Source organism: Muntiacus reevesi, chromosome 1 (assembly GCF_963930625.1).
Source record: "Muntiacus reevesi chromosome 1, mMunRee1.1, whole genome shotgun sequence".
Lineage (NCBI taxonomy): Eukaryota > Metazoa > Chordata > Mammalia > Artiodactyla > Cervidae > Muntiacus > Muntiacus reevesi.
Genome location: NC_089249.1, coordinates 72,498,470 through 72,512,402, shown reverse-complemented (window position 1 = coordinate 72,512,402; position 13,933 = coordinate 72,498,470). Strand labels below are relative to the sequence as shown.

The window sequence follows — 13,933 nt, the reverse complement described above, 5'->3', positions numbered from 1 at the left end:
AGCCCTGTGCCAGGATCTTGGGATGCCGGTCAGGCGTCAGCGCTTGGCCCCCTTATTACAGCGTTAGCAGTGGTGGTGGTGGTGATTATTGTGACAGAACTTGTAGGAGAATTACCTGCAGCTTCTCTGTGCTATAAGTATGTCACACTTTTAGTTGTAGAGTCTCATTTAATCCCGCCTCAGGGCCTTTATTTTTGATGGTCCCTCTGCCAGGAATCGTTTTCTCTAGTTCTTCACATGACTGGCTGCCTCACTCTCTACAGATTGCCCCTTAAACAGTACCTCTTCACAGGGTCCTCACAGACCACAGCAAATAAATTAACATTTTTGGCACCTCTTTCCCCATTCTCTCTGTTTTCATTCACGAACACTATCTACCTCAAATTTACATAGGTAGGTGGATATAGGTAGTGTATAAAAATATATAATTCACACACACACATATATAGTTTTTTGCTTGTACAAAAGCAAAAATGTTTGCCTGACTCCTCCAGAATTATTTCCATGTACACAGAAGTACTTTTCTCTTCACCACCTTTATTTATCACCTAAAAAAATAATGCCTGACATGTATTGGGCAATTAATAAATATTGGTTGGATGATGAAAAAAATTCTCTTAATCCAGTGAGATGGAGACTATTGTTTTCTTTAATTTTCAGATGAGAAAATTAGGGCTTGGAAAGGCAAAATTATGTACTCAGTCTCAAAGATGGTAGGCATCTGAATCGGGATTCAAACCCGAGACCAGCTCCCTTAACCAGCATGCCACCCATGGTCACTGGCAGTGGTGTGAACAGAAAACCTGTGGGCGTGGAGGCAGCCTGATGAGCGCAGTGGTTTAATGAGCTGGGGAAGCTACGAAGGGAGCCAGCAATGTGTGGACAGTGAACATCCGACCAGTCGAGGCTGGGCAGATCCAAGTGATTAGAACCCGAGAAGGGGAGAGGGCGTGACCTTAATGATGGGGCAGGGGGTTAAGAGTGAACCATCTTAGAGGCCGTTACTGAGAAGATGAGAGACTCTAACTATGGGATGTAGCGTAAAATTAAGGCCAACCTCTGACCCAGGCAGAAAGCTTTTCCATGCCTTTTCCTTTTTCCCTGCAGAATAGTAAATATCAAGATTCATCAGAGACAGACAACAAGCTAAATACTCCTAATGCTAAGAATGCAACACGACATAGGGCAAATGGTTAGATAATTTGGTGCTGGTTCCATGGAGTATCCTTTCTAGATTTTGAGCGCAGCCCCTCCCCCACACCTCTGGGACACTTCATTAGGTGAAGCCATGGGTCAACTGTGTCTCTGATCCCTGATCCCACATTTATTTTAGGGATTAAAGAATGGGGAAGGTAGGAAATAAGAGATACTCAAAACATTTTCTCAGATATTTGGCCCTGGGTAGCATTAAAAACAACCGAATGCTGTACTGTCCATGGGCCCTATGTCTATAAGCTTTCAACCATCAGCCTGCTCAGAGCACTGAGGAGCAGATAAAACTGCCAACAATTAGAACTCAAAGAACACCCTTATATTATTTCAACTGTACTAGAAGATAGAAAAAACTTTTATATTGTTCTGCCTATTTTATGAAACAAATACAGTTTTGATAGAATTTAATAAAATAAACAAATATATATATTTGTTAATGTATCATCAAATAGTAGAAATCAAGGACAGTATATTATACAGAAACTAACCACTAACATTCACTAGAAAAATGATTAAATAATTATTTCAAAAGATGTTAGAAGATTATCAGTAAAATTTAACGTTTATTCCTGATTAAGATGTTCAAGGAAAAAAGCATTAAGGAAAACATAATTATGTTCAGAGAAGCGGGGAAGGATGTATGAGTCTAGAAAGCTATAATAATAACAACTATAACAAAAGCAATAGCAGCAACATTTGAAATCTTGGATAAGAAGTTTGTATTTCTATGGTCTAAATAAAGGGACAAGCTGGAAGAAATAAAAACATATTTTTTTGGTAACAAATATGGTTAAATACCTAAAAGTATCTAAGGAATTCAACCAAAAGAAAGCTACAGCAACAACAAAAAAGTCCTATAAGCAATGATTTCAAAATTATAGGTACAAGACATCGGTTTTTTAAAAATCAAATTTATCTCTAAGTATTAGAAAATACAGTAAAAGAGCTTCTATTTATAATAGAACCAAAACAAATTGCACTCAAGATTTAGCATTTGTGACATAAGGTGCTTATTAAAGAAAATTTAAAAACACAATGAGAATAATAAAAAAAAAAACATAAATGCATGGAAAGCTAAACTCGACTGCTGTTTGGAAAGACAGAATATAGTGAAGATAAAAATAAGCTGCTATAAAGAACCAATATAATACCAATTAAAAGCCTCATTGTATTTTTATAAAACATGACATGTTGGTTGTGACATTCAGCTGCAAGAGTGATCAGGTAAGAATATCAGAGTGTTTCTTTTATAAGTAATTATGAAGCAAATGAGTAGATAACTGTAATGCTAGCATATCAACCCTAACAGGTTTTAAAACATAACAGACCAAAATGATGGGTATTGAACCTTATAATATAGGGTAAAACCTGAAAATTCATTGTTCAACTTATTTTTAGGAACTGTCTGGGGATGAACCACTCTGTGCTATTCTAGGGGCTGAGTATAGAGCCCAAATAAGCCCAGAAAGGTCCCCACTGTCATGGAGAAACAGAAAACTTAACAAGTCAGTGGATAAGTGGCAGGATAATTTCAGAGTTTAAGAAGTGCAGTGAAGCCCACAAGTGATGGATTGAGGACTGCTTGTGAGAGCTGCTATTTTGGATTTGGCAATTAGAAAAGGCCTCTCAAAAGAGGTAGACTTTTGAGCTAAGATCTGTGGGGACAGAATGGGGTTTTCAAAAATAAACTCACTTGATTTTATTGTCAATAAAGTTGCCTTGAGGGATCTCCTATGTGCAAAGCTGGGCTAAGTGCTATTGTGACATGGATGATGCATAGATTAACTTCACAGTTTTAGCTTGAACCTGCTCTTTGGGATTTTATGATCTACTTTAAACACAGAGACTGGGAGAAAATATTTGTAATGTATATGATAAGAGGTTGGAACCCCTTGGAACACATTAATAAGGAAAAGAACAATGGAAAATTCGCAAATAATGACAATTCAGAAAAAGGAAAATAAAGTCCAGAAGGCCCATAAATATAAGAAAAAGCACTACTTAGAAAATAAAGAAATGGAAATTAAAACTGTAAGATATCAAATTTTGCCAGTTATAAGAGAAAAAAATGAAAATGGTCAGGGTCATCCAGTGTAATCAAAGGTGTGGGAAGCGGATGTTTCTGTATCTTGGTGGTGGAATATGGGTAAGATAAGCCCTTTTGCAGAGCAAGCTGGTAGAAATTTTTCAAGATTTTAAACAAGAGTATCTTATGAGTCAGAACAGGAATCAGTTCTATGTAAACTGAAGCTCAAAGGCCTAAAAGCACTATATATAAAGATGCTGCTGTAACAATGTCTTTAATAGTTTAAAAATTAAAAGGGAAATATCCTATAAATCCATCAGTAGTGGAAATGAGTGAATAGACCACCATCAATACAGAATATGGCATGCCTTGTGGCCATTAAATAAACTCTTCACATAAATGAAAGGGGAATTGAATGAGTCTGTAAAAAGTGAGAATCCACCTCCTTATAGATACTATTAGTACAAATGTAGAAAAAGACTGGAAGGACACACAGCACACTGCCAAAACCAGTAACATCAGCAGTGGGGAATCTAAGTTTAGGGAGAGGGAAAGAGGACTTTCAGGTTTTATTTTGCATGCTTTTAGAAGAGAAGGAAAATTTCAACCAATCTATTAAAGAAACAAACTATTATTTGTCCCAGCTGGGAAGGGAAATTTTCTATTTCTGAACATTAAAGGAATGTTACATCAGCCCCGAGGTGGATGTTTTCTGATCCAGTCATATTTTTGAAAAGCATGCCAAACCAGAATGCAATTAAATAAATATCCCACCTTAGGAAAAATGTATGTGACATGCATAACTGAAAAATGTATAAATAATATAAATATATAGCCACTTCAGATGGTTTTTTGGAAGGAGGCACAACATAATTTTCCATGTAAAGTATATATAAAGTTAATACAACCAAACAGCATACTGAGATGTCAGTGAAGGTGAATAAGAGATAAATATGTCATGAGGAAATATGGGGTATTCACATGGACAGCGTATTTTCGGTCTCATTGAGAAGAGCTGTATATTAAGCGACAGATAAGACTCATAACATTTAATTCAAGCTATATGGTGAGCACAGGGCTTCCCTGGCAGCTCAGCGGGTAAAGAATCTGCCTGCAGTGCAGAAGACCAGGGTTTGATCCCTGGGTTAGGAAGATCCCCTGGAGAAGGAAATAGCAACCCACTCCAGTGTTCTTGCCTGGAGAATCTCTTGGACAGAGGAGCCTGGCAGGCTACAGTCCATGGGGTTGCAAAGAGTCAGACACGAGTAGGTGACTTTCACTTCATTTCATATGTTGAGCACACACTATGTATTTCAGCTATGCTTTACATGAAGCACCCCACTTTAAGCCTTACTCTTGCCAGCTTACAATGTAGATGGTATCCCCCTCTAGCGATGAGGAAAGAGAGGCACAAAGAGGTTAGGTAATTTAAGCAAAGCCACACTTCTCTGGTAAGCAGAGGAGACAGGATTCAAAGCCAGGACTGTTTCAAAAGTCCAAAGTCTGACCTACCCTGCTATCTGATCTCCTGTAACCAAAAGCCCAAAGTCAATGTCAGTGGGAAGTTTGCGTCTGCAAAAGCACACTCATACTCACAGACTGCCTGCTTTATTTTTTGAGTCAGCTATCTGGGGTACCTCTGGGTCCCGGAAGCTGGCAGGACCAGGCTGGGACTTTGCTCTAGTCTTGCCTTCAGGCTACAATTGTCTCTGTGGCAGAACCTGCTCCAATTGTTGCCAAACCCAGAGACTAACCCTTGTGTATTCTGGGGTAGAACTTTGCAGAGGCCTTTGTGACCACAGGCCTGGTCGTTGCCTTGGCACCACGGCGGCTGGGGCTGGGGGCCTTCCAGCACACCCTGAAGCCCACTGCACTTCTACCTGCTCAGGGTCCTGTAGCATCTTCAGCACTTAGGCACATCATACCCTCCACGCTTCATTTCCTCGGCCCCCTTGCCTTATCCCTTCTCCTTCCTGTAACTTAGGCCACAGGCTCCTCCCATCCCTCCACGCCTCCTCCCCGCATCCAGGGCGTCCAGAGGCTGCCCTCCCCGTCTGCCTCCCGCAGTCCTCTCCATGAGCCCTTCTTCCTCCTTCCGCTGTCCCCTCACACTCCTCACTCTCGTTGCTTTCTTCCCACCAGGTGATCTGGGACAGCCATATCCAGGCAAAACCATGGGGCTTGGAGGGAAAAAAGGGACCATGACCCCTCGTGAGCGGAATCCAAACCCAAGACCTACGAACAGTCCTAAAATGAGTAAAAAAAAAATGAAGAGGAAAAAAAAGAAGAAAGATTTGGAGGAGCTGAAGCAGGAAGTAGTCATGGTGAGGACACCCGAAGAGGATGCTGACAAACTGCCCTCCAAAAACCTCCCTCAACCCTCAGCCTTCTAACCTCTAACATCTAACCCTCTAACCCTCACCCTGAGAGTTCATCACACAGGCCAGGGTCTCCCCTTTTCCCCATAAACGTCTCCCCTGGAAATGATGTATCACCACCTGTCCCTCAGTGGCTCTGCTGTCTCCTCAGGATGATCACAAATTAACCTTGGATGAGCTGAGCACCAAGTATTCTGTGGACCTGACCAGGGTAAGTGGAGGAGTTCCCTGAGGGGGGCAGAGGCTCTTCATCCCCAATCCTGAGGCTCCCAGGGCAAAGGCGGAGCTGGAACTCTAGCCCCTGACTTGAAGGTCAATGTTCTTATCCTTAACCTGCACCTGGCCAAGGGCACACATTCCAAAAAAGATGATAATGCTAGCTACTCCAAAGAGAGTTCAGGATTAGAGCAAAGAATGAGGACGGGCTAGGACAGCATGTCTCAAACCTTTGTCCTGGGGACCCATTCACACTCTTACAGATTATCAAGGATTCCAAGGAGCTTTGACTTATGTGGGTTACATCAATCAGGTTTCCCCGGTGGCTCAGCTGTAAAGGGTACATCTGCAATTCAGGTGTCGCAGGAGACGCGAGTTGGATCCCTAGGTCAAGAAGACCCCCTGAAGGAGGGCATAGCAACCCAGCATTCTTTCCAGGAGAATCCCACGGACAGAGGAGCCTGGTAGGCTGCAGTCCACGGGGTCGCAAAGAGCTGGACACGACTGAGCGACTAAGCCCAGCACACATCTGTCATCTATATTTATCATATTAGAAATCAAAATTAAGAAAATTAAAAAGCATTTTCTAATTCATTTGTAAACAAGAGTAAAGCCATTATCTATTAGTACAAATATCTTTATGTCAACTGCTTTTCAAAGCAAAAAAATTAGTGGTATTTTACATTTTTGCAAATCTAACATCTAGCTTTTTAGTAGAAGGCTGCTGGATTCTCATATAGTTTCAGCATTAACTCTATTGTGCTACCACGTACCATTGGGAAAATTCTACTCTATACTCAAGAGAATGTGAGTGAAAAGACAGACAACAGTTCAGTGTTATTGTGAAAATTGTTTGAGAATTCCTTCATGGTCCAGTGGTTAGGACTCTACTTGTGGCCAAAAGAAAAAAAAAATTGCCTGGCTTTGTGGATCCGCTCTGCCCAGAAAGCATCTCAGGACCCTGTCGGTCCCCAGGCCGCACTTTGAGAACTGCTGGTTTACCAGCAAAACCATGTGTTACCGCTGCCGTCACTTTACTGTCACTGCTGCTTCTACTAGAACCACTAACACAATGGTCACAAATAAACAAAAGCCCTGGAAATATAAGTTCCTCTGAGCGCTAGAATCTCTTCATTGGAGGGTCTTAGGGTGACCATCTGGTAACCAGAGATGAGCATAGGGGACGGGTCCTGTTTTTATTTGAATTGTATTTTTCCAGGGGAGGTTGGGGAGTGGCTGATGGGTATTTAAGAGAGCTACTTTCTTCTTCTTCTTCTTTTTTTTATTACAATCCTCTAGCAGGTTTTACTCTTATTGTCACTCAGGAAAAAGTACACAAGATTATGCACCAGGCTAGAGTGAGGATCTACAATCTCATGTATCTAGTTGCTTGTTTGTTTTTTTCTATTTCCAAGTTAAAGAATCAAAGTGTGGATGTCTGTATGTTATAAGCATATGCATTGTATCTCATCATTCCGTTAGCCTGGCACAGTGTATTATAAATCGTTTATATGCATCTCCTCACTGGAGATGGAGTTCCATTAGGTCCGGCATCAGTCTTACTCACTTTAGCACTCTACCGTTGTACCTGTCCCAAGACAGGTGTTCAAAAGATTTGTGAATCAACCCATAAACTAAAAAATCCTTCCTGAGTAAGGAGGCTAAATAAGATCCTTCTGTAATGCAAGTTTTAGAATCCCACTTATATAGGAAGAACTTCCAGGCTGACCCTTGGAGAACTTCACTGGTTTCTAGACTTATCCTGGGGCTATAAATGGCAAATCTGAGTTCTGAAGCCAGGTTCTCCTTTGTGACAGCTGCTTTCTTCTCATGGTTCTCCCTTCCTCCCTATTTCTTCTCCACACAGGGCCATAGCCCTGAAAAGGCACAGGAAATCCTGATTCGAGATGGACCCAATACACTTACCCCTCCGAAGACCACTCCAGAATGGGTCAAATTCTGCAAACAGCTGTTTGGTGGCTTCTCCCTCCTACTGTGGACTGGCGCTATTCTTTGCTTCGTGGCCTACAGCATCCAGATGTATTTCAAGGAGGACTCCACCGAAGACAACGTGAGTCTGTTCAACCACTGCTGCCTAGGCTTTGCTCAGACCCTGCCTCTCTTCTATTCAGCAGCCTAGCGCTCCTAAAGTCCTCAGGTCCAAATCAATACACTCCCAGGAGTTGCTAAGAGAACTTTGGTCCCTCCTGGTTTCCCTTTTATCTAGAAAGCCTCTTTTTTAAAAAAAATCTTGGAAATTCCCTGGCAGTCCAGTGGTTAGGACTCCACTGCATTGCAGTGCTTCCACTGCAGGGGGCACGGGTTTGATCCCTGCTCAAGAAACTAAGATCCTGCCAGCCATGTGGTGTGGCCAAAAAAAGAAACAGAAAGCTTCTGACTCAGCTCCCTGAGATAGAGTTCTCTCTAGAAACTTGCTCTCCTTTGATGATCTTCATGACTGATCATCAAAGCACTTTGCTGTCCACTCTCTTTCGCAGAATTTTAATCTCTCTCCTTCCTATCCATCTCCTCACTAGCCCCCTCCCCCTGTGAGTAGCCTTGCTGGAGAAGAAAAGACGGCGCTTCTTGGATCTGGAGTTTTGCTGGCTCCAAATTGTAGCTTGGGGTTCCTTCAGCAGGAAGCTGAAAGAGCCAGGCTGTCTCAGGCTCTGCTCAATCCCTGTGCTCTCCCGCCAAGTCCCATGGCTATTACCTTTGCAAACTGACTTTCTGAGGTTGAAGAGGAAGGAAAGAACCTACTGATGAGCCTTTGGTTTCCCTACCCGCAGCTGTACCTGGGCATCGTACTAACCGTCGTGGTTGTCATCACTGGCTGCTTCTCCTATTATCAGGAGGCCAAGAGCTCCAAGATCATGGAATCTTTTAAGAACATGGTACCTCAGGTAGGATTCATATGGAAGGATCTAGTGAGAGAATGTGTTAGAATGTAGCCAAATATATGACTTTTATGTACCTTGAAGAATTGTACCCTACCATGAGTGAATTGGGTGAGGCTGATAATGAGGGTGAATTCATTTAAGTGTCCTGGCTGGCCTTAAGAGTACCCTGAGAAAAACACATCACCTTTGAAGTTGTCTGGTCTGAAATGCATAATCTGAATCCAATGAGCATAATGAAAGTGAAAGTGTTAGTCGCCCAGTGGTTTCTGACTCTTTGCGAACCCATGGGCTGCAGCCTGCCAGCTCCTCTGTCCGTGGAATTCTCCAGGCCAGAATACTGGAGTGGGTTACCATTCCCTTCTCCAGGAAATCTTCCCCACCCCGGCATCTAACCCAGGTCTCCCGCATTGCAGGTGGATTCTTTACTGTCTGAGCCACCAGAGAAGTCCAATGAGCGTAATATGAAATCTCAAATCTATTGGGGATCTATCCCCCAAAAGTAAAGTGGAGGCACAGGGGGTTGGGGAAGGCAGATTCTTCAAACGTCGATGGTCTTAAAGACAAAGAACAGCTATGGAAGTGATGCAGATTAAAGTAGGCTAAATGGACATGACAGCTAAACGCAGTATCTGACCCTAGACCAAATCCTATGCTGGAGCATAAAAAAATGCTGTAAAGGATATGTTGGGTCAATTGATAAAACTAGAATGCAGACAGCAGATGAAAGTATTGTGTCTATGTGAACTTTCCTGAGTTTGATAACCATTTTATGGTTATTTAATACCCTAATTCTTATGCTTGCATGCTTAGTCACGAAGTCATGTCTGACTTTTTACAACCCCATGGACTACTGTAGCCCACCAGGCTCCTCTATCCATGGAATTTTCCAGGCAAGAATACTGGAGTGGGTTTCCAGTTCCTTCGCCTAATTCCCGGGAAATGCACATTGAAATATGTATGATAAAAGATCATGATTTATGTGGGGACTTCCCTGGCAGTCAGTGGGTAAGACTTCACCTTCCAATGTAGGGGGTGTGATTCAATCCCTGGTCAGCGATCCCACATGCCTCACAGTAAAAAAAAAACCAAAATGTAAAACAGAAGTAATATTGTAATAAATTAAATAAAGACTTTAAAAATGGTCCACATCAAAAAATATAATTTTTTTTTACAAAGATCATGATGTATGTAACTTGCCCTCAAATAGTTTGGTGGGAAAAAGAATTCACATACACACATGTAGAGACAGCAAACAGATGACAAAGCGAATAGGGTAAAATGTTAACAGATGAATCTGGGCAAAGGTTATATAGGTGTTCTTGGTACAATTTTTATTCTTGCAACTCTTCTGAAAGTTTAGATTATTTTCAAATAAAAACTTTCTAAAGAACCCGGAAAACATTGCAGCAGGAGGACGTTCCTAGGCAGAGGGCTGGAAACTTGAAGAGGGACAGGCTCCAGATTTTCCCAATGACATGGTCGTGTTCTAGCCTTTTAGCCCGGGATCTTCTCCCTTTGATGTCAACAGAACTTAATTCCTTCCTTGGGTAAAAGTTCAGGGGAAAATGTTTTGGTAGAATGAAGTAAGAGTTTGGAGACTATCAGTGTCTGCTGCCTAGCAAACCACCCTAAAAATAGCGGCTCAAAACAACAAACATAGTATTTCTCACTGTGGCTAGCCTGTTCTTCTGATCTGGGCTGAGCTTAGCTGGTGCTGGATAGTGTTAGATGACCTCATTGACATGTCTGGGGCTTCAGATGAGATGTCATAGATATCTGGGCCTTTCTCCTTATAATCTCTCTTCCTCCAGGAGGTTAGCTTGAGTCCATTCAATACGGTGATAGAGGGCAAGCCCCAGTGTGCAAGCATTTTTTAAGCATCTGCTTGCATTACATTTGCTAATGTCCTATGGGCCAAAGCAAGCCATTCGGTCGAACCTAAGTGCAGAAATGAAGAGGTAAAACTCCATTCCCAGAAAGGATATAAGTGAGAGGAGCATCAAAGGGCCCTACAGACAGTGATGGTAAGAATTTGCAATCTACCAAAGTGATCTGCGCAAATGATGTGGTGAGTAACAGTGGGAATCAGAGGACAGGAGACCAGGAACTGGATGGGAACGAGAAAAGAGCTCTGGAAATGACCCTCCCCTACCTTCCCACAGCGAGCGCTGGTCATTCGAGGTGGAGAGAAGCTTCAGATCCCTGTGCATGAAGTGGTGGTAGGAGACCTGGTGGAGGTAAAGGGTGGGGACCGAATCCCCGCTGACATCCGGCTCATCTCTTCAGAAGGATGTAAGGTGAGGGGGTGTGAAATGCTGCAGGAGGAGGCCAAGTGTGGTCTGAGAGCACTGAGACCTGGGCTCAGTTAATGAATTACCATCTTATTCGGAACCTTGAGAAGTCCCAAGAGCAGATCTGAGGTTACGGTGGTATGCAAGTTTCTGTTTCTGTCTGCAGGTGGATAACGATGATGCTGGTGGCAGAAAAAGATGTGTCATCTGTGTAAATCTTTTTTCCATTCTCGCTTTACGACCCTCCTCTCTCCCATCCCAGGTGGACAACTCATCCTTGACAGGAGAGTCAGAGCCCCAGTCCCGCTCCCCTGAGTTCACCAATGAAAACCCTCTGGAGACCCAAAATATCTGCTTCTTCTCTACCCACTGTGTGGAAGGTGAATGTCGAATCATAAGTAGCCTAGATTCAAAAGTAAAGATTGATGGTGGTCACCTAAGGTGGTCCAGTGGTTAGGACTCCGATAGTCCGCTGCAGGGGGCACAGGTTCGAGCTCTAGTTGGGGAGTTAAGATTTCACGTGCCAAAAAAAAAAAGAAGAAGCAAAGGTTGAAACAAAGATTTCTAGAATTCTCTATCATCTAAAGGTAGTAGAGAATGTAATAGCCAGTAAAGAGTCTACATTCTTTGTCACTCATGAGCTGTGCGATCTTAAATCAAAAGTCAAAGCCATCATTTCCACATTTGAACAATGATGATACTGAAATTCACTGCTCCATAAATTTTTATGTGGGTTAAAGGAGATAATACATATAAAATGCTTAGCACAAGGCCTAACACATTTTAAGTGCCCTGTAATTGTAGCTATTTTTATTCTATGTAGTGAATGGACTGTGGTCTATGAGCTGAAAATAGCCTAGAAGGGAAGAAAATTATTCAGCCCTGCTAAGTCATTCTTCTCCTGAAGTAAACCCTAACTTCTCTTCACTATCCCAAGAGAGGGTACTGACTTGAGAAATTTGAACTTGCCCCAGAGCAAACAGCTAGTACGTAGAAAGGTTGAACTTTCAGGCATGAGTCTTTCTGATTAAAAAATAAGAGCTATCTCTATAATGTGTTGCTCTTCTGGGTGATTCTGACTGTAACTTTAATGGTAGGAATTTCAGTCATTACGGGAAGGTGGGAAGAATTATTGTAAGCAAAGAACTTTGCGGGGCCCTTCATTTCCAGCCGCATAGCCGAGTGGTCTCCATCCTGTGTGTGGAGCTCGCCTCCCGACTTAGGGCCCAGAAGCCCCACTGTTGTGGCCTGTGCCAGCCAGCAGGGGTCAGACTGGCTCCAGCCAGCAAGCCGAGCCGTGCTGACCACGGGGCAGCGCTCCTGTCGGCAGGGGAAGCAGGGCTGTCCTCTGAGCTCCAGGATGCCTGGCACACCCCGCTCTCTCCCATGAGGTGCCAGTGGCAACCCCTCCCATCTCGGTCGAAACTCCAGATACTGCCAGATGAGTCCTGGGGGGCAAATTGAGAAGCCCTGGGTTAGAGGATGGGGGCTTTTGGAACATAGGATTCCAGCAGAAGGGTACCCACTATGCCTGGGGCTCAAGAAACTCTTCAGCTGCCGAGGACAAGATGAGAAACATGCAGGCAATAGGAGATACTTAGATTTAGTGCAACAAAGACAAAGACCTTGACGGTGAAGGCAGTTAGGCAATAAAATTGGCTATCTCTGGAGAACTGTGAAATCTGAGATTTTTCAGACTAGGAGACCCTCACTTGTGCATATGAAATGTAAAGAGAGCAGAACGTAATAACCTCTCAAAGACCCTTGAGCTTCCACCTTGTTTTTGACCATTGACAGTTTTCTCTATGTAGGAACCAAATCCAATAGCCTTCCCCATTCAGACTTCCCCCTTCATCCACAGGGATAGCCCAGGGGATTGTGATCGCCACCGGCGACTCCACCGTGATGGGCCGTATCGCCTCATTGACCTCCGGCCTGGCAGTGGGCAAGACCCCCATTGCTATTGAGCTGGAACACTTCATCCACATGATCACAGGAGTGGCCGTCTTCCTGGGTGTCACTTTCTTTGGGCTCTCGCTTATCTTGGGCTACACCTGGCTGGAGGCTGTCATCTTTCTTATCGGCATCATCGTGGCCAACGTGCCTGAGGGGCTGCTGGCCACCGTCACAGTGAGTAACCAGGGTGGAGGGTGGCTCCCCCAAGGAAATGAAATCACTCGTATTTTCTTTTGTGGCTTAACCTCTCAAGGGCAGAGTACTCCAATGCATATATGGATGTCAAATCATTTAGTTCCCAAATTACGCTGACTTCCTCCACCCGTATTTCTGGTGCCTTCTCTCTTTAGTGAGAAAAGAAGTGAGTTATGATGCAGAAAACATTAGATTATAAATCACCCAGAGTGAGGTCCAGTCCTGAGTGGTGAACCTGGCCAACTTGCTGCACTCCAAGGCCTCAGTGTATTAGGATTATAGAAGCTTACTGGTAAGGACTTCAGAGTTCATAGAAATTCAACCTTTCAACCAATGCCAAATATCCTGTATAAAATCTGTAGGAGATGATGATGATTTCTAGTAAAGGGAAGCCCACCCCCCTTTTATCTGACTTCATTTCATTGCTGGATTGCTCTAGTTAGATTTCATTATGTTGAATAGACAAATGATTCTCTGTTTGGTCCTAGATTTCTCATCTGAAGGAACACAAAATAAGTCGATTCTCTCTCTCCTACAAACCTATCCTTTACATTTTTTTTTGCAGTAGCCATTATGTCCCCTCAAACTCTCCAGGTTGGGAGGCCAAAGAATCCCTTTTACCTTAGTCCTTCTTTCTGGGACATGATCTTCAGACCCCTGTCTTGCTGATCACCTGTTTGGGGCATGTGCTCCTTTATCAATATCCTTCTTAAAATGGAAATGAGAGCAATATCCAGGGTGTGGCTGGACTAGCAGAAA

General features: G+C 43.2%; 1 protein-coding gene across 1 annotated transcript in view; it reads left to right on the top strand.

Annotated features, from left to right (window-relative positions):
* Positions 1-5,412: 5,412 nt before the first annotated feature.
* The window catches only part of ATP1A4 (ATPase Na+/K+ transporting subunit alpha 4), a 31,128-nt gene continuing 22,607 nt past the window's right edge, over positions 5,413-13,933 (top strand). Inside the window, exons 1-7 of the mRNA XM_065947592.1 lie at positions 5,413-5,562; positions 5,768-5,827; positions 7,700-7,903; positions 8,622-8,735; positions 10,895-11,029; positions 11,286-11,403; positions 12,885-13,153. Of these exons, the coding sequence (XP_065803664.1) occupies positions 5,413-5,562; positions 5,768-5,827; positions 7,700-7,903; positions 8,622-8,735; positions 10,895-11,029; positions 11,286-11,403; positions 12,885-13,153 (1,050 nt within the window). The remainder of the gene's footprint in view (positions 5,563-5,767; positions 5,828-7,699; positions 7,904-8,621; positions 8,736-10,894; positions 11,030-11,285; positions 11,404-12,884; positions 13,154-13,933) is intronic.